The 25,383-nt window shown below is 69.5% G+C and overlaps 2 protein-coding genes across 7 annotated transcripts; one reads left to right on the forward strand and one right to left on the reverse strand.

The window, feature by feature from the left end:
- Nucleotides 1–250: 250 nt before the first annotated feature.
- Nucleotides 251–3,819, forward strand: LOC114019881 (von Willebrand factor C domain-containing protein 2-like). Its single transcript, XM_037907955.2, has 3 exons — nt 251–608; nt 3,058–3,187; nt 3,567–3,819. The coding sequence occupies exons 1-3, from the start codon at nt 294–296 to the stop codon at nt 3,749–3,751; spliced, it is 630 nt and encodes a 209-aa protein (XP_037763883.1). The 5' UTR covers nt 251–293; the 3' UTR covers nt 3,752–3,819.
- Nucleotides 3,820–6,972: 3,153 nt separating this feature from the next.
- On the reverse strand, nt 6,973–24,612 carry B4GALT2 (beta-1,4-galactosyltransferase 2). Of its 6 annotated transcripts, none has more exons than XM_037907068.2 (7): nt 24,380–24,612; nt 17,135–17,502; nt 14,593–14,828; nt 13,634–13,824; nt 13,050–13,208; nt 9,664–9,768; nt 6,973–9,051 (listed from the first exon to the last, which is right to left on the reverse strand). In XM_037907068.2, the coding sequence occupies exons 2-7, from the start codon at nt 17,454–17,456 to the stop codon at nt 8,901–8,903; spliced, it is 1,164 nt and encodes a 387-aa protein (XP_037762996.1). In that variant the 5' UTR covers nt 17,457–17,502; nt 24,380–24,612; the 3' UTR covers nt 6,973–8,900. The 6 variants fall into 6 exon arrangements, with proteins under 6 accessions (XP_037762996.1, XP_037762995.1, XP_037763000.1 ...); XM_037907067.2 differs by having other exon boundaries at nt 17,135–17,501; nt 24,365–24,612; XM_037907072.2 differs by having other exon boundaries at nt 13,086–13,208; nt 17,135–17,501; nt 24,365–24,609.
- Between the last annotated feature and the right edge of the window lie 771 nt (nt 24,613–25,383).

Here is a 25,383-nt window from a genome sequence, read left to right on the forward strand (position 1 = left end):
GGGCTGGCGCGGGGGGCACGGGGGGCGGAGCTGGGGGCTGGCGCGGGGGGCACAGGGGGCGGAGCTGGGGGGCTGGCGCGGGGGGCACAGGGGGCGGAGCTGGGGGGCTGGCGCGGGGGGCGCGGGGGGCGGAGCTGGGGGGCTGGCGCGGGGGGCGCGGGGGGCGGAGCTGGGGGGCTGGCACGGGGGGCGGAGCTGGGGGCTGGCGCGGGGGGCGGGTCGGGGGGCTCGCCCGGCCGGCGGGACTCGCAGCGCGGACCGCGGGCGCTGCGCGGCGGCCCGGCCCCGGAGCCATGCGGCCCCTGCTGCTGCTGCGGCTGCTGCTGCTGGCGGCGGCGCTGCCGGGCGAGGCGGCGGCGGGCCCGGCGGGGCTCTGCGAGGCGGGCGGGCGGCGCTACGCGGCGGGCGAGCGGTTCGTGCCGCCGGGCGAGCCCTGCAGCCGCTGCGAGTGCACGGCCCGGGGCCCCGCCTGCGCCCGCGCCCCCTGCCCGGCCCTGCCGCCCGCCTGCATCCACGTGAGCCGCTACCCGGCCGCCTGCTGCCCCCGCTGCGAGCGCGTCGGCTGCGAGCACCGCGGCCGCGTCTACGGGCTGGGCCAGCGCTTCCAGGTGCGCCCCCGGGCCGGGCACGGGGCGGGGCTGGGCGCCGGGGGGCACGGAGCGGGGGGGGCCGGGATGGGGTTGGTCGGGGAGTGGGCACTGAGCGGGGGGGCGGGGCTGGGCACAAGGGGTTGGGCACCATGCGTCAGGGTCTGGTCGGGGGGGGCACTGAGCGGGGCTGGGCACTGAGCGGGGGGGCCGGGATGAGGTTGGTCGGGGGGGGCACTGAGCGGGGGGGGCGGGTCTGGGCACCTGGGGTGGGCACTGAGCGTTGGGGGCTGGTCGCGGGGCGCACCGGGGGGGTGGGCACTGAGTGGGGGACGGGGTGGGGCTGGCCACCAGGGGGTGGGCACTGAGCAATGGGGGCTGGTTGGGGGGGCACACTGGGAGGTGGGCACTGAGCGGTGGGGGCTGGTCGCGGGGGCGCACCGGGGGGGTGGGCACTGAGTGGGGGGTGGGGCTGGGCACCAGGGGGTGGGCACCGAGCGGTGGGGGCTGGGATGGTGCTGGTCAGAGGTGGGCACTGAGCGAGGGGACAGGCTGGGCACCAGGGATGGGCACTGGGCTGGGGGATTTGCTGCAGTCATGGGCCAGGGTCTACGGGCTCGTGCCACCGCCAAGGGGCTGGTTAAAAGGCACCAAGGGCCAGTGCCGTCTCCAGGGGCAGCGCCAGAGGGAGGACTGGTGGGTCCAGCTGAGCACCAGGACTCCTCTGGGCTCTGTTCCAGGCTCGCGGGTTGGGGGGTCTGGTGGGTGGTGCCGGGGAGGTGGGTCCAGCTGTCTGTGCCCATGTCCCCATCCCGGAGCCGACGGGGATAAGCGCCGGGACTGGCGGAGCAGCACGGACGTGACTGTGCAGGGGATTCTAGCGGAGCGGAGTCAGTCCGATCCCCATCCCTGGGGCACTGGTGGGGCCTGGCCAAGGGCCCAGCCCTGCTCTGGCCTGTCAGGAGCATGGGGAGGCAGGACCCCGCTGGCCTGCTCCTGCCAGGTGGGATCCTAGAGCCAGGGAGGGGTTGGCGCCCAGGCATCCCCGGGTTCCTATGGCCAGTGCCCATGTCCTCCAGCCTCAGTGTGCCCCCGGGGCATGGCCCCTTCTGCTGCCACATTTCCTCTGCCAGCCAAATGTGCAAAGGGGCACGTCCGAAACAGCCTGGCCTAGGAGTTGGCGCAGCTCGGTTCTGGGCACGCCGGGCTCTGACAACAGGTGCCGGCCAAGCTGGGGTGCTGCCAGCAGAGGCTTCCCAAAGCCCAGATGCCGGGGGCTCGTGGGCATGGCGAATGGGGTACAGAGACTTCCCCTGGAGGAGGCACCGGTTCTCAGTCAGCCCCAGGGCAGAGGAACTGGCTGGCTCATGGGGTGTTTCCCATCTTGGGCTCCCACCTCCCCTTGTGGGATCGCTTCACCGGGGGGGGGCGCATGTGTCACGGAGTCCCCGGGCGATGCTCTGAAACTGCTCCCCATGAAGCCAGGCAGGACTCTGGGGAAGTCTCCTCTCTGGGAGCAGCGTGTCTGCAGGACACACAGCTCACACGGCTTCCACCTTCCTGGGTCTGACCTCGGAGCATTCAGCATCCTCTGCCCCTCCGTGCACTTCCCCCAGCGAGTCCACCCAGGCGGGGTCCTGGGGGGGCCAGAGGGTCCTGCCCCCCAACTCCGCGGTCAGATGGGACTCTCAGCCAGCCAGTAAAACAGAAGGTTTATTAGACGACAGGAACATGGTCTAACACAGAGCTTGTCAGTGCAGAGAACAGGACCCCTCAGTTGGGTCCATTTTGGGGGGCAGTGAGCCAGACAACCACGTCTGCCCTTCACTCCATGTCCCCAGCCAGCCCCAAACTGACTCCCCCTCCAGCCCCTCCTCCTCGGGGCTTTGCCCCTTTCCCGGGCCAGGAGGTCACCGGATTCCTTTGTTCTCCAACCCTTTAGCTCTCACCTTGCAGGGGGGAAGGGCCCAGGCCATCAGGTGCCAGGAAACAGGGTGTCGGCCATTGTGTGTGTCCAGACCCCTGCATACCCCTGCCCTCTAAGGCTCTGCAATGATCATACACCCTTACCCCACCCCCTAGATACTTAAGAACTACCTAGGGGAAACTGAGGCACCCCCACACTATTCAGAGGAACCATTAAGAACAGTCCCACTTCGTCACAGGGTGCCCCCCCAGGGTGCAGAGCCTGGCACTGGGCCTGGTGGCTAGGACAGGTGCCCGACGTCTGCTGCTCGAGCAATGGCATGGGCGGGACCAGGGGTCCCAGAGCGCATGTGGGTTTGTGCCCCCTTGGCTGGGCCACCCAACTGGGAACAGAGCTGGTGGATTTCAGAGTGGGGCCAAGAGGGGCACTGAGGGTGTTGGGAGCCGAGCACGTGGGGGGCAGCCCTGTACCCCCAGCGAGGGAGTGGGGAGGATGCTCCCTTGGGGTCAGCTCACCTCTGACCCACGGCCTGTTGTCCCCCAGCCCTCGGAGTGTGAGCAATGCACCTGTGACCCGGACGGCATCGCTCGCTGCCTGGTGGCCGACTGCGCCCCCCCGCCCTGCGTCAACGCCGTCTACGAGAAGGGCCGGTGCTGCCCCACGTGCCAGGACGGTGAGCATGGGGAAGGGGCTTGGGGGAAGGCGGAAAGCACAGGGGGTGTGGTGGCCCTGGGGCGGGGGCATTTTCAGAACCCCCAGAGGCAGTGAGAGGTGCAGTTGCTGTGGGGATCTGGGCGGGGGGGGGAAGGTGCTCAGCTGTGGGGCGGAGAATGAGAGGGGAGGCCAGGTAATGGGGAGGGGAAGGCAAAGCCTGAAGTTTGGGGAATGGCCCTGGATGGGGTGGGGCTGGACAGGGCCCTGCTCTGGGCCCATGGGGGCACAGGCTCTGCCCGGCTGGGGGGCCCGGGCTGGAGTCTCCCGTGGCAGGCGGCCTGGCAGTAGCAGGAGCCACCCGGCCGTGCCTGCTGCTGACCGGAGCCCCCCACCCCCAGGTCCCAACTGCTATGCGGACAGGAGCCGGACGCGCGTCATCCCCGCCGGAGAGGCCGTCTGGGTGGAGCCCTGCACCCGGTGCCGCTGCCACGACGGCCAGGACGCGGGCTACTGGGAGGGCAACCGGGTGGCCAAGTGCGAGCGGCTTCGCACCTGCCGCCCGCTGGCCCGGCACAACTCCTGAGCACCCCCCCCCCGCTGGGCCCCAGAGCCCCCCTCCTCCCGCAACACCCCTCCCCTCCTCCCGCTGGGCCCCAGAGCCCCCCCCTCCCGCAACACCCCTCCCTTCTCCCGCTGGGCCCCAGAGTCCCCTCCTCCCGCAACACCCCTCCCTCCTCCCGCTGGGCCCCAGAGCCCCCCCTCCCGCAACACCCCTCCCTCCTCCCGCTGGGCCCCAGAGCCCCCCCCTCCCGCAACACCCCTCCCCTCCTCCCGCTGGGCCCCAGAGCCCCCTCCCCCCGCAACACCCCTCCCTTCTCCCGCTGGGCCCCAGAGTCCCCTCCTCCCGCAACACCCCTCCCTCCTCCCGCTGGGCCCCAGAGCCCCCTCCTCCCGCAACACCCCTCCCCCCCTCCCGCTGGGCCTCAGAGCCCCCTCCCCCCGCAACACCCCTCCCCTTCCTCCCGCTGGGCCCCAGAGCCCCCTCCCCCCCGCAACACCCCTCCCCCCTCCCGCTGGGCCCCAGAGCCCCCCCCTCCCGCTGGGCCCCAGAGCCCCCTCCCCCCGCAACACCCCTCCCCTCCTCCCGCTGGGCCCCAGAGCCCCCCCCCTCCCACAACACCCCTCCCCTTCCTCCCACTGGGCCCCAGAGCCCCCTCCCCCCGCAACACCCCTCCCCCCGGGCCCCAGAGCCCCCTCGCCCCACAACACCCCTCCCCTTCCTCCCGCTGGGCCCCAGAGCCCCCTTCCCCCGCAACACCCCTCCCCCCCTCCCGCTGGGCCCCAGAGCCCCCTCCCCCCGCAACACCCCTCCCTTCTCCCGCTGGGCCCCAGAGCCCCCTCGCCCCACAACACCCCTCCCCCCCTCCCGCTGGGCCCCAGAGCCCCCTCCCCCCGCAACACCCCTCCCCCCCTCGCGCTGGGCCCCAGAGCCCCCTCCCCCCGCAACACCCCTCCCCTTCCTCCCGCTGGGCCCCAGAGCCCCCTCCCCCCCGCAACACCCCTCCCCCCCTCCCGCTGGGCCCCAGAGCCCCCTCCCCCCGCAACACCCCTCCCCCCCTCGCGCTGGGCCCCAGAGCCCCCTCCCCCCGCAACACCCCTCCCTCCTCCCGCTGGGCCCCAGAGCCCCCCTCCCCCCGCTGGGCCCCAGAGCCCCCCTCCCCCCGCAACACCCCTCCCACTGGGCCCCAGAGCCCCCTCCCCCCGCAACACCCCTCCCCTTCCTCCCGCTGGGCCCCAGAGCCCCCCTCCTCCCGCAACACCCCTCCCCCCCTCCCGCTGGGCCCCAGAGCCCCCTCCCCCCCGCAACACCCCCCCGCTGGGCCCCAGAGCCCCCTCCTCCCGCAACACCCCTCCCCCCCTCCCGCTGGGCCCCAGAGCCCCCTCCCCCCCGCAACACCCCTCCCTCCTCCCGCTGGGCCCCAGAGCCCCCCCCTCCCGCAACACCCCTCCCTCCCTCCCGCTGGGCCCCAGAGCCCCCTCCCCCCCGCAACACCCCTCCCCCCCTCGCGCTGGGCCCCAGAGCCCCCTCCCCCCCGCAACACCCCTCCCCCCCTCGCGCTGGGCCCCAGAGCCCCCTCCCCCCCCTCCCGCTGGGCCCCAGAGCCCCCTCCCCCCCGCAACACCCCCCCGCTGGACCCCAGAGCCCCCCTCCCCCCGCAACACCCCTCCCCCCCTCCCGCCGCAACACCCCTCCCCTTCCTCCCGCTGGGCCCCAGAGCCCCCTCCCCCCGCAACACCCCTCCCCTTCCTCCCGCTGGGCCCCTCCCCCCGCAACACCCCTCCCCCCTCCCGCTGGGCCCCAGAGCCCCCTCCCCCCGCAACACCCCTCCCGCTGGGCCCCAGAGCCCCCTCCCCCCCGCAACACCCCTCCGCTGGGCCCCAGAGCCCCCTCCCCCCCGCAACACCCCTCCCCTTCCTCCCGCTGGGCCCCAGAGCCCCCTCGCCCCGCAACACCCCTCCCCTTCCTCCCGCTGGGCCCCAGAGCCCCCTCGCCCCGCAACACCCCTCCCCTTCCTCCCGCTGGGCCCCAGAGCCCCCCCCTCCCGCTGGGCCCCAAAGCCCCCGCAACACCCCTCCCCCCCTCCCGCTGGGCCCCAGAACGCCCCCCTCCCGCTGGGCCCCAGAGCCGCCTCCCCCCTCCCGCTGGACCCCAGAACGCCCCCCCCCCCCCGCAACACCCCTTCCCCCCCCCCCGCTGGGCCCCAGAGCCCCCCTCCCCCCGCAACACCCCTCCCCTTCCTCCCGCTGGGCTGCAGAGCCCCCCTCCCCCTGCAACACCCCTCCCCTTCCTCCCGCTGGGCCCCAGAGCCCCCTCCCCCCCCAACTCCCTCTCCTCCCCCTGCAACACCCCTCTCCTATGTCCCGCTGGGCCGCAGAGCCCCCCTTCAACCTGGCCCAATCACAGACACCCCTCCCTCACCTTCCCCTTGGGTCGCAGAGCACCCTCAGCTGCACCACTGACCCCTTCCCAGCTATGCCACTAGGCTCCTCTGGACATGGGCCCCACCCCAACCCTTTCCCAGCCCCATGGCTCTTCCCCAACACCCCCTTCCCCCAGCTAGGCTGCACCACGGGCCCCCTCCCCAGCCCAGCTCCAGCGCCCCCCTCAGCCCTGGCCAGGCTCCCTCTGGAGTCCCCCCACCCACCCCCAGCCTTGTGGCAGGGAGCCGAGTGGCAGCCACCCCACCCATCCCTGCCATGGACCCCGCAGGGTGGGCTCCCAGCCTGTCCCTGAGCAGGGCCCCTGTGGGGCCTGGGATGCCCACACCAGCAGGGTGCTTAGGGGGCACCCCAGAGTCCCCCACGCCCCTCTGCCGTGCAGCTCCCGCCCGCAGCCTTGCTGGGAAGACCCTGAAACCCAGCCCCCGCCTGGGGTCCGAGCGGCTCCAGCATGGACAGCCCTGAGCCACTGGCAACAAAGCTACTTTCTGGTTCGACTCCCTCTGGCGGCTTCTTGTCAGGACCTGCCCCCACCCTGGGCCTGAGGAGCTGGGGGGCTTGGCTGGCTCACAGACCCTGGGGGCAGAAGATGGCCCTGCCCCACCATCAGATTTGGAAGTTGCTAGGGTCCCCCAGCCCAGAGTGTAGCTGTGGGGGGGGGGGGGGGGGGCTGCAGGGTTGGCCCCACCACCCTGGCTTTAACCAACACAAAGGGGGCCCAGGCTGGGGGGGTGAGAACAGACATAATTACTCTGCCCCGGGCCTAGCCTCTGTCCCCTTCCGCTGACTCCACATTACAGTCTCTGAATTTTTGAAACTTTATTAAATACAAAAGTCTGGTCGCTGGGACCAAAGGCTGCATTCGGGATACGCTCAAAACCGGTCAAACATTCAAACGGACAGAAGACAGCGGTGTCCCTGGCCTGGGCGTGCTGCCCGCCGCCTTCCCTGCCCCCCAGCGTGCAGAGGGAACATCACCGCTGGGGGCAGGGGCAGTCGCCCCACCCAGGCACTGGTTGCTTCTCTCTCATCGCTCCAGGGCAGGGCTGGGACCAGGCCATGACTCGGGGGCTCAGAATGGGGGGGGCGGGGAGCAGTGGTACATGGCAGGGCTTGGGGGGCAGCAGTACAAGGGAGGGGGGGTGGCAGGATGCTGTGCCCCCCACTTCCTGGCAGTCAAGGTGGTGCTGGTTCCTTGCCCCCTGGCAGTGTTCTCGCACGCATCAGGCTTGGGGCCCAGCCGGGACAGGCAGCGAGGGATGGGGCCATGTCTTGGGGAGGGGGGGTGGACAGGTTAAACTATACATAGAGCTCCATGCCAGTGCAATGGCCCTGGGCTGGAGAGAGGGAGGGAACCCCCAGGGCTCTGCCCCACCACCAGCTCCTGCCCCCCAGGGCCAGCAGTGCCCATCCCCACCAAGGAGCCCTCCCCTTCCTAGGGCACCAGGCAAACTAGTTCTGGAGATCATGTCCGCCCCCTGCTGAGGGCCCGGCCCTAGAGAAGAGCTGGGCTGCAGTGTTCTGTGCTGGAAAAAGGGCCCTTGGGTGGGTGCAGCACCAGGCGCGGCTGGAGTCGGCGGGCGGGGGAGGCACAGGGCTGCCTGGCAGGAAGCACCAGGGGACAGCGAGCGAGGGGCTGGGTCTAGGCTTGCATTGCGCCCCCGCCCACAGCTGGGGATATCCACAGAGCCACCAACCTTCCTTCCAGAAGCAGCCATTTTGGTGTGACCCACCTCCCCAGGCTGCGAGACGCCTTCCCCCGCTAAGTGGAGCATCCGCACAGGGGGGTTGTAGGGAGTGAGGGGGGCAGAGAAGGGCTCCCCCGCTTTGTGACACCCTCAGCGCAGCCCATCGGCAGGGCCAGGATGGGAATAGTCCCTTTGAAGCCTCTCAGGGATACAGTACACCCACACACACAGCCACAGCGTGCGGGAGGGGCCAGCCCATGAGCCCCTGGTATGGGGGAAACTGAGGCACAAAACTTGCCCAAGGTCTGCCCCTGGGGCAGAGCTGAGATTAGGACCCAGGTGTCCTGGCCTGGGCTGTAAGCACTAGCTGACACGGCTGAGGAAGACAGCGAGAGGGGCTGCGTCTGTGCTCAGAGCCCTGTGCCCTGCTGGGAGCAAAGCATCCACAGGGCAGGGCAGGAGGGGGAGCAGGTGGCAGGGAGCCTGACGGGGCCAGGCGGAGGGCACTGGCCCCTCTCCCAGTCACACTGCCCCACAGGAGCCCTGCGAGCACCCACAGAAACGAGCCCTGGCCCAGCTAGAACTGAACACGCAGGGCACAGAGCCCCTTCTGCCGCTGGCCCAGACTGAGCCGGTTGGGGCAGCGATGGACCCTGCGGGTGACACGCCCGGCCAGGACCACAGCGCAGAGCATGCCCGGTCCCGAGGAAGCTGCAGACGGAGTTCAGTGCTTGGATCTCCTCGTCAAGGGCTGGGGTTTGTTAGCCAGAGCCTGAAGCTCTCACAAGCCCCTGGCTGGGGCCGTTTTGGAGAGTGGGGGGGCTGCTGCATTGTCCCCGGCCCGCGGGGCAGGGCTAACCACCGCGCTGTGAGGGGGGAGTCTGAGGCGCAGCCACATCCAGAAGGCAGACAGCGTGGGCCGAACACGTCCCGGTTCGATCCGCACCCCTGGGCCAGGGCAAGGCGGCTCCGCATCCAGCCAGCCCAGGGCACAGAGCCTCCCCTGCCAGGGCACGGCCAGCTCCCGTGGGCTGGGGGAAGGTGCTAGCCCCGGGCTGGGCGTGGGGGCGGCTTGCCGATGTCCACCGTGACGTTCGTGTACATGGGCCGGCGCGTCACCTCCACCAGCCGGTACTGCAGGGAACTGATGCCGTCCCGTTTCATCGTCACCTTGGTGTTCTGGATCTTGGTGAACCTGCCAGAGGTGCAGAGAGGTGAGTGCACGCTGAGCTCTCCCCTGGCCAGCAGGAGCCCCAGAGGGCACAGCCCGGGGTGGCCCTTGGGGCCGTGGTCCCTGCCTGGCAATGCCAGCCCAGGGTGAGGAGCCCAGCGCTGCACAGCAGGGCTTCCCTCTCACCCAGCCAGAGAGCACCAGGTGTGCAAAGGAGCAGGTTCACCCGGGGGTGGGGGAAACTGAGGCACAGAGAAAGGGGCGGGGGCGCCTCTCCAAGGCCACACAGTGAGTCAGTGGCAGAGAAGGGAAGAGAACCCAGGCATCCTGGCTCCCAGCACCACACCCCAGCGTTTACCCCGCAGCTGTCCCCACCCTCTGCTGCCTGCTGAGGTGCCCATCTGGAGGCAGAGCTGGCTCCCCTGGCCCCTCTCCAGCAGCCTCAGCTGGGGGCGGGTGGGGTCTGGGCCTGAATGACCCCACGGCCTGGAGAGGGCTCTTGGATGGGGCGGGGGGGAGCTTTCCTAGGCAGGCTTCCCGCAGGCAGTGCCAAGCCACGGAGCCAAGGCAACACATGGGGCGTTGGAGGCGGTGACCAGCTGGGGGGCGCGGGGCAGGCCGGGCCCGGGGTCTCACCTCTGTGGGTTGGGCTCGTTGTGTTTGTCGCGCTCATGTTTGATCATGCGGTACCTCCCGATGCGGGCGTCGGGGCGCGACACCTTCATGCCGTTCAGAGAGATCCTGGGGACAGAGTGAGCCAGGCTGGCAAGAGGGGCACACGGTTTGGGCCAGCTGGGATCTGGCCCCAGCCCCGGTGGGCCCGGCCCTCTGCCGTCGCTACAAGCAGGAAAGGGATTGGAGCCCTATGCCCCCCGAGTCTGTAGCGACTGGCCTGAGCCCCTCCACACCTCCACGGGGCCCAGCTAGCACCAGGGCTCCTGCCGCTCCGAGCGTGACCGGGGAGCGGAGCAAGGGCAGGGCCAAGGCAGCACAAGGCCAGATGCTGCTGGCTGCTCAGGGAGACCGCCATGCCCACAGGCCCCACCTGCACCACCACTGGGACGCCAGCAGGGGGCAGTCACCACCAGGGCCCTGGAGCAGGACCGCACTGCTGACCGGGGCGAGGGCAAATCCAGGGGCTTTGAAATCGTTTCTTTGTGATCATCCTGACTGACATGAACTATGAAATCAAGTCAAGCTGCGCACCGCAACCAACGCTCCCCGCCCGCCCCCCTGTGCCGCAGCCAACGTTCCCACCCCGCCCGCCCCCCCCGCCAACGCTCCCCGCCCGCCGCAGCCAACATTCCCACCCCGCCCACACCGCAGCCAACGTTCCCACCCCGCCCGCGCCGCAGCCAACGCTCCCCGCCTGCCCTCCTGCCCGCCCGCGCCGCAGCCAACGCTCCCACCCCGCCTGCCTGCAGCCAACGCTCCCCGCCCGCCCCCCTGCGCCGCAGCCAACGTTCCCACCCTGCCCGCCCCCCCGCCCACGCTCCCCCCGCCGCAGCCAACGTTCCCACCCTGCCCGCGCCGCAGCCAACGCTCCCCGCCTGCCTCCCCGCCCGCCCGCGCCGCAGCCAACGCTCCCCGCCTGCCCCCCCGCCCGCCCGCGCCGCAGCCAACGCTCCCCGCCTGCCCCCCCGCCCCCCCGCGCCGCAGCCAACGTTCCCACCCCGCCCGCGCCCCAGCCAACGCTCCCCCCCCGCCCCCCCCGCGCCGCAGCCAACGCTCCCCGCCCGCCCGCCCCCCCGCGCCGCAGCCAACGCACCCCGCCCGCCCGCCTCCCCGCCCCCGCCGCAGCCAACGCTCCCACCCCGCCCGCCCGCGCCGCAGCCAACGCTCCCACCCTGCCCGCCCGCGCCGCAGCCAACGCTCCCCGCCTGCCCCCCCGCCCCGCAGCCAACGCTCCCCGCGACCCGTTAACATTTAAATAAATACTAAAAAGGGGCTGCGCACGGAGCCCTCCGCGCACTGGGGAGTTCAAGGCCCGGCTCCTTGCGTAATTTACACAAACGGGGAAACCTCTCAGCTTCCGAGGTCAGCTCCAGCTTCAGAACCGCGCCAGGAACTGCCTGAACTAGCCAGACCCAGGGCTTCCCCCTCCATGACGGAGACAACGCTGCCAGTCCCGCTCGGCCGGGTCAGCACCATCCCAGCCAAAAAGCCATTGCCACTAGGCCTTTAGGTGCCAGGTTGACTGGCAGGTGCATCGGACCCCTCCCTCCCTTTGGACTAGTTCATTCCAGATCGAGGAACCCACCAGGAGGTGAGGAAGCAGGTCAGCTGGTTTCCCCTTGCAAACCAGCTGGGAGAGGAGGAGAGCTGCCAACCCCCACACAAAGGCTGCGGCCAGATGGTCGAAGGTGGGCAGGCACCTAAAGAGGAAGCCAGGGGGCAAGGGGGGATTTCAAGAGCTCCTGAGCTGGATTTCGTGGGAGTCGGGCACCTCACCTAACCCTGCTTCCAAAGTCCCACTAGCGACCTAGCTGCATCTTTAGGCTCCTAAATCCCTTTGGAGCCTGGGCCCTGGGAAGCATAAACAATCTCAACTCAGTAACTACAGCCCACCCGCCACTGCTTTAACACAGCCCCGTCAATACCAAACACAGTCTGAGGGCTTCTTTCTTCTGGGGTCTCCAGCCACCAGGGTGGGTTTCAAGGGTTGGGTTTTGCGCATTTTAACTGACCTCCAATTTCCATCCAAATCCAGTTTGAGCCCAGCCAGGAGTAAAATGTCACCACTGAGCAAACCAGAGCCGTGTCCCTCCCCACGTTCTAACCCAGGGCACGGGGACCAAGGGACACGTACATGCATGCTAAGCGAGGGAATTGCTAACATCAGCCCCAAGCCAGCTGCAGACGGCAGCCCCGGGCTGAGCGGGAGGCTCTCTGGGGTTACAAAGCCACGTAGTCGGTGCTGGCCCCCCACCAATGGACAAAACTCAAATGGACCAATGCAAACCATGACTGAACCCGAGGATTTCAATCAAACCGCCCTGCTGCCGAGTGGCCTCCGGGCACGAGTCTGAGCCACCTGGAGCCAGCCACTGCAGGGAGCTGCTGGCCTAGGGAATGAGACTCACCCAGCCCCAACCGCTTCGCAAGCACTCCCTGATCCATCAGTGGCAGCTTCTCCGTCTCCCCAGGCCAGGCGCTGCCCTGCTCCATGCCCAGCCTGGTGCAACACACTGGCACAGCCCCTCTCCCCACGTGCCCCCATCCCAGTTGCGTCTTGGACCCAGTACCACGCGTTGGCTTTGCCCCGTGGCAGCACTAAGCCACATCTCCACCTCGACGGCATCTACGTGGCCACCGAGGCGACAAGTCCCGCAAGAGCCGGGAAAGCGCCAGGGCAGCAAGAGCAGCTCGGGGGCAGATCCTGCACCGGGCCCACCACAGATGCCAACAGGGCATGCCCAGCTGGGCCCGACCAGCCCCTCCCAACGTAAGGCAGGGCACAGCAACGTGATGCAGCCATGCCGCACCACGGAGGGCATGTGAAGTGCCAGGCAGCTCAGCGGGGCTCGCCGGGCCGGTCACACTGGGCTGGCTGCACGGCCGGCTCCTCTCCCTGGCAGTGGGATGGACGAGACTGCAGAGATGGCGCCTCCCCTCCGCCCCCCGGAGCTGGGCGCTCCACCCCGCTGCCTGGCACAGGTGCAGCATACAGGCCCTGCCGGGGGAGGCAGCAAGGGGCAAGCCGAATGGCGGGCAGGACCCAGGAGCCCTCGCCCTGCCCAGCCCGCTCCATGGGGCCCCAATCCAAAGCAGCTGCGTTCCTGACCACACCTACACACACCCCCAGCCAGCCCTGTCCATCCCAAGTCCGGCCGCAGGGGGGCAGAGCGCCGCATGCCGGGGCCTGTGACATCCGTGGGTGGGGCTGCCTGGGAGCCTGACCGACGGGAGGTGCTTTGAGGGGCAGGTGTCTCTTTCAGGGCCTCACGGTTGGGCTCCGGGCCCTCCAGCCGCAGTGGAGGGCTGGGCTCTGGGCTGGCACAGCGGCACTGAGGGGAGCTCACCAAGGGACCTGGCACGCAGCACCGGGGGTCACCCACCGGTTAAAGATGTCGTCATCCTCGCCTCCCCAGCCCCAGTACTCATTGGGGAAGCCGTTGATCTTCAGGAACTGGGACCTGCTCAGGCCTGAGACGCCCCCGAAGTAGCCAGCGTATGGCAGCCTGCAGGGACAAGCAGCAGCCGCATCAGCGCGGGCAGGCCAAGGGAGAGCCGGGGGCAGTGCTCTCTGCCCCCCGGGCGCTGTCTGGGCTCTGCTCTGGCTCAGGAAGGGGGCCAGGCTCCCAAGGACCGAGAGCCTGCAAGGAAAGCTGCTGCCAGCCCACCAGCCCCCGTCTCCCTCTCCCCCCATGGCCCGCTTCTCTGCCAAGTGGCACCCCCTGCCCCTCTGCGATGCCCAGCACGGCACCTCCGCCACCCACTCCCACCCCTCTGCCCCCAGGCTCCCCGCAGTCCCAGGGCACGCGCCGCCCCTCCCACTTAACCTCCCTCCCAGAGAGCCACCTCCTTGCCCGCCGAGCGGGGCCCTGCACACGGGGCCAGGGCTGGCTCGCGCCACGGCTCCATCCGCGGCCCCCCCGGCACGCACCTGAAGCTGAACTTGTCCATGGCGATGGCGAAGTGCCGCGGCTGCTCGTAGCAGCGGTACAAGTTGCGGTCGTCCATGGGGACCAGGTCCACGTCGCTGAAGACGAAGCAGTCGTAGTCGTCCTCGTCCTTCAGGGCCTCCAGGAAGCCCACGTTGAGCAGCTTGGCCCGGTTGAAGGTGTCCTCGCCGTACTGCGCAGGGGTGGGGGGACAAGCGTTAGGGGGGGCTACCAGGCCAGTGCCAGCCGCCTGCCCCCCCCGGCACTCCTGCCCTACGCACTCAGACGCGTCGCCCAGCTGTACGAACAGCCCCACCCCCCGAGCACCCCACTGTGCTGCCCCGTTCCTGCACGCCCCGCCGGCCCCAGCAGCCCAGCACCCCCGCACTGGGCTGTCCCGCCAGGGAGAGGCGCTCGAAGGGCCCTTCCTGGAGGGAGGCGCTGAGTGAGTAGCGATAGGAAAGGGCCCTCTGCCGCCGGCCCAGCCCACGGGCCCTGCCCAGTCACTTCTGGGCAGCAGCCTCGTGTCCCCGGCTCGCCCTGCTTGGCTGGAGCCACCGTAACCACGGGCACTGTCGGAAGGGCTGCGGGTCAGCATTGAGGGGCACCGGCGGGGCCATGAGCGGAGCCAGGCCTCAAATCCGGCCGGCAGGTCTCGGCCAGCTGCCACAGGCAAACGGGTCCGTTTAGCGCAGCTCGCCCCAGGGGCATCCCTGGAACCCAGCCAGGGAGGGAGCCAAGCCAGCCAGGGCCGGAGGAGCAGCCACGCGGTCTGCCCTGGGCTCAGCCGGCAGGGTGCACGGAGCCAGCCCCGAATACGCCATGCACAGGCCAGACTGCAGGGCCCTCCTCGGGGGCCGAGTTCTGCCGGGGCTCAGCCTCCCGCTGGGAATGGGAGAACCCTGAGCTGGGCCCCTGACATCTGGGGCAGGGGCTGTTGTCCTGCCCCCAGGCCCCCCACCTGGTTGATGATGTAGATGCCGTAGGCAACCTTCTGCCGGCGCAGGATGGGGTGCAGGTAATGCAGCCAGTACCGCAGGTGGTGCTCCCGGTGGCGGAAGGGGATGAGGATGGCGACCTTCTGGCGGGGCTGGCAGTCTGGGGGCACGTACTTGCCACCCTCCCTCACGTCTGGGTTCTCCCGCTGCACCCGCTCCATGCTCATGGGCGAGCTGAACTCGATGAGGAGCCGGCCAACTGCAGGGAATTGGGGGAGCCGGTTACCAGGTGCCCCACGCGCAGCCCCTGGAGCAGCAGGCAGGGCTCACTGGCAAGAGGGGAGCTGTGACAGCTCTGCCAGTGCCCTCAGTGCTGACCCACAGCCCCCGGCAACCCCGCCCTGGGCTCCCCACCCGGGACTGGCAGTGCCCGAGGAATCGGGTGCAATCGCTTCTGACGGGGCAACGGTGAACCCACTGGCATCAGGAATGCAAAGCCCCCAGCCCCAATGCCCCGGTGAATCGGGTGTGCCCAGGGACCCCCCCGGGCAAGGCTCCCTCTCCCCTACCCTGGGGTGCAGGGCTGCTCCCATGTCAGTGCAGCAATGCCCCCCCCCCCCCACAAGCCCATTGGCAGCCCCGCTAACGAGCGGTCAGTGCCAAGGTGCTGGGAGAAGGGACCTGGCGTCAACACCTTTGCAGACCTGCCCCGACCCCGCCGTGCAGCAGGGCTGAGGAGACAGTCACCTGCCAGGACTCCGACCTCCGCAGTGCTCCCCATGTCCACGGCGATTTCACAGGGCGAGCCCCGAGGGGAGATGGGGCCAGTCGGGGCCTAGCCGGAAAAGGCCCAGCCCGGCCACGCGTCAGCAGGGTTAGCCTCCAGCATGTGCCAGTGAGCCTGGCTGGTGCTCCCAGGGACTGCGCCCTGGCAGCTCAGCGAGCACTTGGCAATCAGCCCCACAACACACCTCAGGCTTGCAGCTGGCGGTGCCCCCACCCCGATGGGGCCTGTGGCAGGACGGGCACACCGGGCAGGGAGCTCAGTGCTGGGCGCTGCAGGGGGGAGCCATGGTACAGGCAGGGCTCTGTACCCTAGCTGGCTTCAGGCCTGCTCCACTCGGCCCTGGCAGGCGACCTCCTGCCCAGCCCAGGGGCTGGTCTCTTGGTGCCGACCCCGGCGCGGGGCATGGGGGAAATCTGACGTTCCCATGGGGCCGCGGCTGTGAGCCCCTGCTGGCTGGGGGCACGGCCAGGGACTGGGAATGGCTAGGAAGCCAGATCCCAGGCGGCCCCCAGGCCACCCCCGATGCTGCGCAGGGCAGTCACCCTGTCCTGGGCGATGCTCTGGAACTGCTCCCCATGAAGCCAGGCAGGACTCTGGGAAAGTCTCCTCTCTGGGAGCAGCCTGTCTTTGGGACACACAGCTTCCACCTTCCTGGGTCTGACCTCGGAGCATTCAGCCTCCTCTGCCCCTCCGTGCGCTTCCCACAGTGAGTCCGCCCAGGCAGGGTCCTGGGGAAGCCAGAGGGTCCTGCCCCCCAACTCCGCAGTCAGACATGACTCTCAGCCAGCCAGTAAAACAGAAGGCTTATTAGACGACAGGAACATGGCCTAACACAGAGCTTGTAGGTGCAGAGAACAGGACCCCTCAGCTGGGTCCATTTTGGGGGGCAGTGAGCCAGACAACCCCGTCTGCACTTCACTCCATGTCCCCAGCCAGCCCCAAACTGAAACTCCCTCCAGCCCCCTCCTCCTCTGGGCTTTGTCCCTTTCCCGGGCCAGGAGGGCACCGGATTCCTTTGTTCTCCAACCCTTTAGCTCTCACCTTGCAGGGGGGAAGGGCCCAGGCCATCAGGTGCCAGGAAACAGGGTGTCAGCCATTGTCTGTGTCCAGACCCCTGCACACACCTGCCCTCTCGGGCTCTGCAATGATCATACACCCTTATCCCACCACCTAGATACTTAAGAACTGCCAAGGGGAAACTGAGGCACCCCCACACTATTCCGAGAAACCATTAAGAACAGTCCCGCTTCGTCACACTCCCACCCTCACGGCCACAGGGCAGCGAAAGGAGGCAGCTGGCAGCTCTGGAAGAGTCAGTCTCAACCCCACAGGGCCAGGCCAGCATTGGCCACACATGGGCATGCCCAGCCGACCCAGCCCAGCCCTGCCCTGCCCCGTCCCAGCCAGCCCAGCCGTGCCGTGCCCCACCCCAGCCAGCCCAGCCTCGCCCTGTCCAGCTCCCCACCCTTCCCCAACCCAGCCCAGCCCTGCCCCGCCCCGCCCAGCCCAGCCTTGCTCCTTCCAGCTCCCCGCCCTGCCCCACCCCAGCCAGCCCAGCCTCGCCCCATCCAGCTCCCCACCCTGCCCCAACCCGCCCTCCCCTGGCCCAGCCAGCCCAGCCCTGCCCCAACCCAGCCCCCCGCCCTACCCTGGCCAGCCAGCCCAGCCTCGCCCCTTCCAGCTCCCTGCTCCGCCCTGCCCCAGCCAGCCAGCCCCCCGCCCCAGCCAGCTCCCCACCCTCCCCCAGCCCAGCCAGCTCCCTGGCCCCAGCGACTCACCTAAGCCAGGCGGCACCTCCTGGCAGGGCAGTAAGGGCTTCTCGGTGCCGGAGTGGTTGGCGCTGGAGGCTGGGTCAGCACCGGCCGGCCCACAGCTGGGGGCGGTGCCGTTGGGCCGGGAGGAGCTGGAGGAGGGCTGGGCCCGGGAGACGTTCCTGCCACTGAAGTGGCTGAAGAAGTCCAGGTGCTGGGCGTAGACGTCGAAGTAGAGAATCACGATGATGACGAAGTGCAGCAGGCATAGCAGCAACACGGCCTTGCAGATCCTCTCCAGGGTCACCCCCAGGAGCAGCCTGGTCATCTTCTGGGCACTGGCGGGCATGCATGTGCGCCGAGCTCTGGGGCGGCTCCCGCCAAGGCACCAGTCCTGCCCAGGGGACACCACCAGTCAGGACAAGGCCCCTGCGCCCCAGGGAGCCCCTGTACCCCACCCAGCCCAGGGAGAGGTCGGGTCCCCACGTGTCCTGTAACCCGGTGCCCCGTCCGGACGCATCCAGCCAGCGTACGAGCGTGCCCCAGCTCAGCCACTCCGATTCCAGCTGCTTGTTACTCCCCAGCCCCATGCTGGTCTCCCCCAGCGAAGCGACCCCAATGCCCTGCAGGCCCGCCCAAGCCGTCTGCCCCGACGTGCCCAGCCCTCTCCTGGGGCACAGAAAACTCTTAGGTTTGTTGCTCCTGCGCAGAGACAAAAGCCTGGCTCCCCAAGTTCCCGATCCCGCCCGTTCCCGGCCAGCCCCACGCCGGGAACCCGTTTACGAACACCGAGGATTTTAGGAGAATTCAAGTACCAGGGATAAAGACAAACCAGCTACAAGCAAATCAGAGTCACACGCTTCCGAGGGGCTCGGACTGAACTTTGCAAGCTACAGCCTGGGGTCTTTCTGGTCCTCCCCCTTCCAGCCATGGCCGGCTCTCTGCCAGGGCCTGCCAGAGCAGCAGGAGGGGCCGCGCAAGCAGCTGGGGCGCACCTCTCCTCAGGCCCCAGAGACTCCAAGGCCCCCGGCAGAACAGCCCTTCCTCCTCAGCTCGCACGCACTCCGGCACCTCGCGTCCGTCCAGCCGTTGCACGCCGGCTCGTCTCAGCTTCCCAAACACACTGTTCTGTCCCGCGCGCAGGGTGAGCTCCCGCTGGTCGCCCCTTCCTCGGCACGCGGCTGGAAAGGGGGCGCCCACTGGCTTTGGGCGCACTCTGGCATAACTTCGCTGTAGACAGGGAGCCAGCCACCGTCCCCCTCCCGTCTGGGAGAAAACCTGCTCCTCTGGGCTCGGATGGGGGCGTCACTCACCGCCAGCTGGCGCCTCCACCTGGCCATGCTGGGGCCTGGCTCGTGAGGTCGATGCCCCTTCACTGTCCCTCTACCCCTGTCTGCAGCCCCTCTCGCCCCAGGAGCCGCCCCGGCCTCAGGACACAGCCTCCAGCTAGGTCACACTCGGGGTTTCCCCTTCTGGGGGCAGGAAAATCTCTTCTCACGAACAGGCTCAAGCAGTCTTCCTGTTCACTGCCCCGCCGGTGCCACGTCCCCAGGGGCTGGGCCCGCCCTTTACTCTCGGTTCCAGCTCAGGGACCCTCCCGTCTGCAGCCCAGGCCTGTTCCACCCCAGAGCTTGCTGCATTTCCCTGAGCCCTTTCCTACCCTGGCACTCGCCCTCCCAGCCTACATGTCTCTGCCACCTCCAAGCCCCCCCTCCACCCAGGGAGCCACTGCAGCCTTTCCCCACGGCCTGCTCCATAGGCAGCGTCTTCTTCCAGGTAAGGCTTCCCTGTCGTCATTCCCCACAGCCCCACTGGCCGGCTGGGCCCTTCAGGGCAGGCTTGGGAGGACCCCCCACCGCAGGGTCACAGACTTGAAAGCACAAGATCAGGAAGGAGCCGTATTCTCTCAGCTAGTGTATGAGCCCTCCCCGTGCCCACCCCCGGCTCACCAGAGCAGGTACCAGCCCTCCCCGCGCCCACCCCCGGCCTGGCTGGCCGGCCAAGCTCGGGAGAGCCCACGCTCGCCTTGATGGTACCTCTCCGCATGCCCGTCCCGTCACACCTGGAGCCCTGGCATCCCGCGGGCACAGACACGGCTTCCAGCACTGCTGCAGGGGTCTCCAGATCACAGCCCTGGCTGAGGGCAGCCACTAGTGCCCCCAGCCCACCCTGCCCGGCCCCAAGAGAGGTAACAGGCTGGCACCCAGAAGAACGTCTCTCCCAGAGAGAGAGACCACTACGAACGGTGGGGGGAGGGGAGGAACAGAGCCCACAGCACGGGGGGGGGAGGAGGAGGAAGGGGGGACACAGAGCCTGTGGCGTGGGAGGGGGAGAGGAAGTGGGGGACACAGAGCCTAGTGGAGGGAGAGGAAGAGAGGACACAGAGCCCGTGGCACGCAGTGGGGAGGAAAGAAGGGGGGGACACAGAGCCCAGGGCACGGGGGGGGGCAGGAGGAAGGAAGGTGGGGCACAGAGCCTGCAGCACATGGGGGGGGGAGGAAGGAAGGAAGGGGGGACACAGAGCCCGTGGCACGCGGGGGGAGTGGAGGAAGGAAGGGGGGGAACACAGAGCCCGTGGCACGTGGGGGGGGGGGAAGGAAGGGGGGACACAGAGCCCGTGGCACGCGGGGGGGGGGGAAGGAAGGGGGGGACACAGAGCCCGTGGCACGCGGGGGGGGGAAGGAAGGGGGGGACACAGAGCCCGTGGCACGCGGGGCGGGGGGAGGAAGGAAGGGGGGACACAGAGCCCGTGGCACTGGGGGGGGGGGAGGAAGGAAGGGGGGACACAGAGCCCGTGGCACTGGGGGGGGGGGGAGGAAGGAAGGGGGGACACAGAGCCCGTGGCAAGCGGGGGGGTGGAGGAAGGAAGGGGGGACACAGAGCCCGTGGCACGCGGGGGGGGTGGAGGAAGGAAGGGGGGACACAGAGCCCGTGGCACGCGGGGGGGGAGGAAGGAAGGAAGGGGGGACACAGAGCCCGTGGCACGCGGGGGGGGAGGAAGGAAGGAAGGGGGGACACAGAGCCCGTGGCACGCGGGGGGGGGAGGAAGGAAGGAAGGGGGGACACAGAGCCCGTGGCACGCAGGGGGGGGAGGAGGAAGGAAGGGGGGACACAGAGCCCGTGGCATGCGGGAGGGAAGGAAGGAAGGGGGGGACACAGAGCCCGTGGCACGTGGGGGGGGGAAGGAAGGAAGGGGGGACACAGAGCCCAGGGCACCGGGGGGGGTGGAGGAAGGAAGGGGGGACACAGAGCCCAGGGCACCGGGGGGGGTGGAGGAAGGAAGGGGGGACACAGAGCCCGTGGCACGCGGGGGTGGGGGAGGAAGGAAGGGGGGACACAGAGCCCAGGGCACGCGGAGGGGGGGGAGGAAGGAAGGGGGGGGGACACAGAGCCCGTGGCACTGGGGGGGGAGGAAGGAAGGGGGGGACACAGAGCCCAGGGCACCGGGGGGGGGTGGAGGAAGGAAGGGGGGGACACAGAGCCCGTGGCACGTGGGGGGGAGGAAGGAAGGGGGGACACAGAGCCCGTGGCACGCGGGGGGGAGGAAGGAAGGAAGGGGGGACACAGAGCCCGTGGCACGCAGGGGGGGGAGGAGGAAGGAAGGGGGGACACAGAGCCCGTGGCATGCGGGAGGGAAGGAAGGAAGGGGGGGACACAGAGCCTGTGGCACGTGGGGGGGGAGGAAGGAAGGGGGGACACAGAGCCCAGGGCACCGGGGGGGGGGTGGAGGAAGGAAGGGGGGACACAGAGCCCGTGGCACGCGGGGGGGGGGAGGAAGGAAGGGGGGACACAGAGCCCAGGGCACCGGGGGGGGGGGGTGGAGGAAGGAAGGGGGGACACAGAGCCCAGGGCACCGGGGGGGGGGTGGAGGAAGGAAGGGGGGGACACGGAGCCCCGCTAGTCTATTCAGAGTCAGCTGGGCAGGGGAGTCACCAGCTTGCTTGCGCCTCCCCAACTCCTGCCCGTCCCCTTGGCGGACCCCAGGCGTTCACCTCCACAGGGCAGCCCTGCAAGCCCCACTGGCCGCAGGGCAGGTCACAGAACCCGGGGGCAGCTTGCCACACAGCGCCCAGGGCCCCGACTCCCTTCCACGTGCCTCTGGGGCTGCGCTGCTCCAGGAGCGTTTCACGCGGAGCAATGTCTCTGCCGTTGGTTTGGAACTACATCTTCCTTCTCGTTCGCCTGCCCGGCCACCCCGTTCCCGGGGCCCACAGGAGCCGCGGCCTGCCTGGAAAGGGACCTCACCAGGCCACGCTGGAAATCAGCCAGGCTAGCAGGAACTGCCCCTAAGACACAGAGCCCGTACTGAGCGAGAGAGAAACACCCCTTCTTTACCGGCAGGCTGAGGCGTCCGCTGGGTACACCTAGGAACAAAGAACGCCGGCCGTACCTACAGGAGAGGGGACTCGATCCCGGGGGGCCGGGACTCTGAAAATGATTCGGGGGTGGGGGGGGGGGCGAGATCAGCTGAACCTGAGCGCCCAGTGCGAGGCTGAGAGAGTCGGACCCTGGGGTGCATAAACGGGAATCTCGAGGAGGAGCAGAGAGGTTCTTGTACCGTGTGGGGCCCTGGTGCCCCGCTGCGGGAATCCCGTGTCCAGGGCTGGTGGCCACAGTTCAGGGAGGATGCTGATAAATTGGGGAGGGGTCAGAGAAGAGCCACGAGAATGAGGAGAGGGGTGGAAAACCTGCCAAGGACACCATTTTTCAGAGTGAGGGTAATTAACCCTTCAAGGGTGGGGGTGGATTCTCCGTCACTGGCAAGTATTAGAAAAACATCCAGACTCAGTTTAGCAGCTCTGCTCCAGGAGTTCTGGGCCGGTGAGACACAGGAGGTCAGACCAGCGGATTGCAATGGTCCCTTCTGGCTTTGGGATCTAGGAGTCTAAACACAAGTGAACTTTGCTAAGGACCAGAGCAGCGCTGCCTCCCACCCCACAGCATCCACAAGCCAGTTTCCTTCCTATTTTACCTTTCTTTAATTTAAATTATTATTTTTTTTAAAGGCAGCAATTCAGTCGCTGGGGCTGGGATGCTAGGAACCCCGGGGTGTGGAAATGCAGGGTCAAGGGTGGCCCATCTGAGAAATTTTCTATTTCTTTCCTGTTGCCACGGAGTGTGGGGGAGTCCGGGCCCTGCACCCCCCTCTTCCTGCGATTCCCCATGACTCTCAGCCAGCCAGCAAAACGGAAGGTTTAATGGACGACAGGAACACAGTCGAAAACAGAGCTTGTTTGGTACAACCAGGACCCCCCATTCAGGTCCTTCTTGGGGGCAGGGAGCTTAGACCCCAGCCTTGGGATTCCCTCCATTTCCCCAGTCCACTCCCAACTCAAAACCCCCTCCAGCTGACTCCCCCAGCCTCCCCCTGACTCCTCCTCCAGCCTTGGTCCAGCTTCCCGGGCAGAAGGCGTCACCTGGCCCCAGCTCCTGGCTCAGGTATCGTCCCTCCAGTGAAGCCACCCCCTGCCATCCCATCCCCAATGGGGACAGTCCCAGGTCAATCCGCCCCACTCCCTGCTCCGTCACACCCCCTTCTAAAGCGCGTAGCTCAATGGAGCCGTTAAGGCCTGGCCCAGGCAGGGTGTGCCAGCAAGCGGGGAAGGAGGCCGAGGGTGATTTGAATAGGCCATTAATGGAGTTTGCGGCATCTGAGCAGAGCCAGGCCAGTTACTTGTTGTGAATAACTGGGTCAGTTCAGGCTTTTTGCAAACTGCCCGTGAGAACAGCGATTACAGTCAGGTCTCCGGGCCTCAGAAACGGCTCATTTGGGGCTCCGGCCATTCTGACCAGCCAGGACGGGTCGCCCAAGGCAGAAGTTCCCTCTTCCGCGGCCCGACTGGATGAGGGAAACTTTTGGCCTAGCAAATACCGCTGTTGGAGCCCCAATACCCCCGGTCCCGTGTGAAGGCCGGGATCAGCAGCCACTCCCAGAGAGAAACGCTGCTGGCACAAACACTGGCAGAGTGCAAAGAAACAGGGTCACGGCTGGTCAGGATTCAAGCCAAGCCTCCCCGCAGCATGGGTGGGTGGCTGTCCTCCCCGCTCCGGAGTCGCCCCGTGCGGGCAGATGGCAGGTGCGAATGCCCACGTGTACCCGTTGCCCAGAACGTGATTTGAGCGACAGTCCTGCACTGGCGGGTGCCCCGTCCAAAGGCCACTCAAAGCTGGACGCGCTGCCCCCGGGGAGCCCCATCCGGACCTGGCAGCCCGACCCGCTTCCGCAGGCGGTCCGGCGGGCGCCCGGAGCAGGGCCCCAGAGCAACGACGGCTGCTGGGGGGGCGAGTCTCCCGCAGCCCCCAGAGCTGCCAGCGCTGCTGGGTCCCAGGACCCGGGCGACAAGGCGGCCGGGGTCACCGCTTGGCTTGGACCGGCGCCTGCCAGGGCTTGTCTCTCGCACCCGCAGTCACCTCCCCCGGTCTCTGCCCAGGGCCCGCTGCGGAGCCCACCCAGCTGCCAGAGACAAGGAGCAAGTGGCGCCAGGGCACAGCCCCGCTGGGAACCCGGCAACCCCCCTCTCTTCCCCGCTGGCGTCCGCCCCAGCCCCCCGACGCTATGAGCCAGGCTGCCTGCCCCCCAGGACTGCGCCGTTCCCACGGGGCCCCCCGCGCCCGGCCCGCAGCCTCCTGCCGCGCCCAGCAGCGAGCCGCCCGGCCCCGCGCCCGGCCCGCAGCCTCCTGCCGCGCCCAGCAGCGAGCCGCCCGGCCCCGCGCCCGGCCCCGCTCCCCCCGCGGGCCGCCCGGCCCCGCGCCCGGCCCCGCTCCCCCCGCGGGCCGCCCGGCCCCGCGCCCGGCCCCGCTCCCCCCGCGGGCCGCCCGGCCCCGCGCCCGGCCCCGCTCCCCCCGCGGGCCGCCCGGCCCCGCGCCCGGCCCCGCTCCCCCCGCGGGCCGCCCGGCCCCGCTCCTGGGGGGGCGGCCCGAGGCGCCGCGCCGGAGCCATTTTGGGTGGGGTGGGCGAGACGGCTGGGGATAAAGGCGAGGAGGAGCTGGGCGGGGGGGGGCTGCCGGGGGCGGGGCTAGCCTGGGGGGGCCTGAGCAGGGACTCCCCCCCCCCAGCCCCGGGTTACAAACAGGGGCCCTGGGGCCGCTCGCTCTGCCCCGGCCTGCGGCCCCCCCGGGCAGACACGGGCCGCCCCACCGGGGGGGGAGGGAGGCGGCGGGAGCTGGGGGGCCCCGCCCCGCCCCCGGGGGCTGCTGACTCTGGGAGGACGGGGGGGTGGACGGGGGGGGGGCTCGGTGTCGGGGGGCCGCACTCACCGGTCCGGGTGTCGGGGGCCGGGCGGCTGCGGGACGCGGCGGCTCCCCCGGCCCGGCCGGGCTCAGTGCGGGCGGCTCCGGCTCCCCCGCCAGCCCCGCAGCCCGGCCCCGTCTGCAGCGGCAGCGCCCGCTCCGGGCCACGGGGCGCCCATCGCGGGCTGCGGGGCCTCCGGCCCGCTCCGCTCCGCCCTCCGCTCCGCAGCGACCAGGCCCGGCCGCTCCCGCACCGCAGCGCCGCCGCCCTGGGCCCCGCCCCGCTCGGCCCCGCCCCGCTGCCGCCCTAGGCCCCGCCCCCAGGACCGGCCCCGCCCCCGATCCGCCTCCACTGCCCTAGGCCCCGCCCCCGGGACCGGCCCCGCCCCCGCCCCCGCTTTCCCTAATCCCACCCTTGCTGTGACCCCAGGACCTGCCCGGCCCACTCCTTCCATAGGTCATGACCTCTCCGCCCCCACCAAAGACCAGCCGTGCCCCCTCCATCAATAGGCCCCACCTTCAGGCCTAGCAACGCCCTCGCTCCATCCCTGCCCCCAATCCCCTCCCCTCGGTCCCTACAGCGTCGGGCACCACCCCTGCAATGGGACCCCCAAGGCAGACTCCTGGCGGGAACCCCCCCTTGTCTGGGGCAGGGCCCTGGAGCTTGGGCACCAGTGAGCGGGGACAGGGCAGTAAGGGGGCACCAGCAAGTGGGGGTGGGGCAGGGCAGGGTGGAGGCACCAGGGGGACAAGTGTAGGTGGGCACCGCTGGGTGGCGGTGATGCAGGACGGGGGCACCAAGGGTGTGGGTGGTGCAGGGAAGGGGCACCAGGGAGCAGGTGGGGTGGCACCACTGGGTGGGAGTGGGGGCCTGTGCACCAGCGAGTGGGCTGGGGGGCAGAGGGCCGTGCCCTGGGGGTAGGGGCCTGGGCACCAACACCAGACTCCTGGGTAATAGACAAGAGGAATTAAAAACACTGGTGTATGACACCAAGTGTGCTACACATGTGGGGGGAGTCCCCGGCTGCCATGTTCAACGCTGGCTC

This window comes from Chelonia mydas, chromosome 8 (assembly GCF_015237465.2).
Source record: "Chelonia mydas isolate rCheMyd1 chromosome 8, rCheMyd1.pri.v2, whole genome shotgun sequence".
NCBI classification, from domain to species: Eukaryota; Metazoa; Chordata; order Testudines; family Cheloniidae; genus Chelonia; species Chelonia mydas.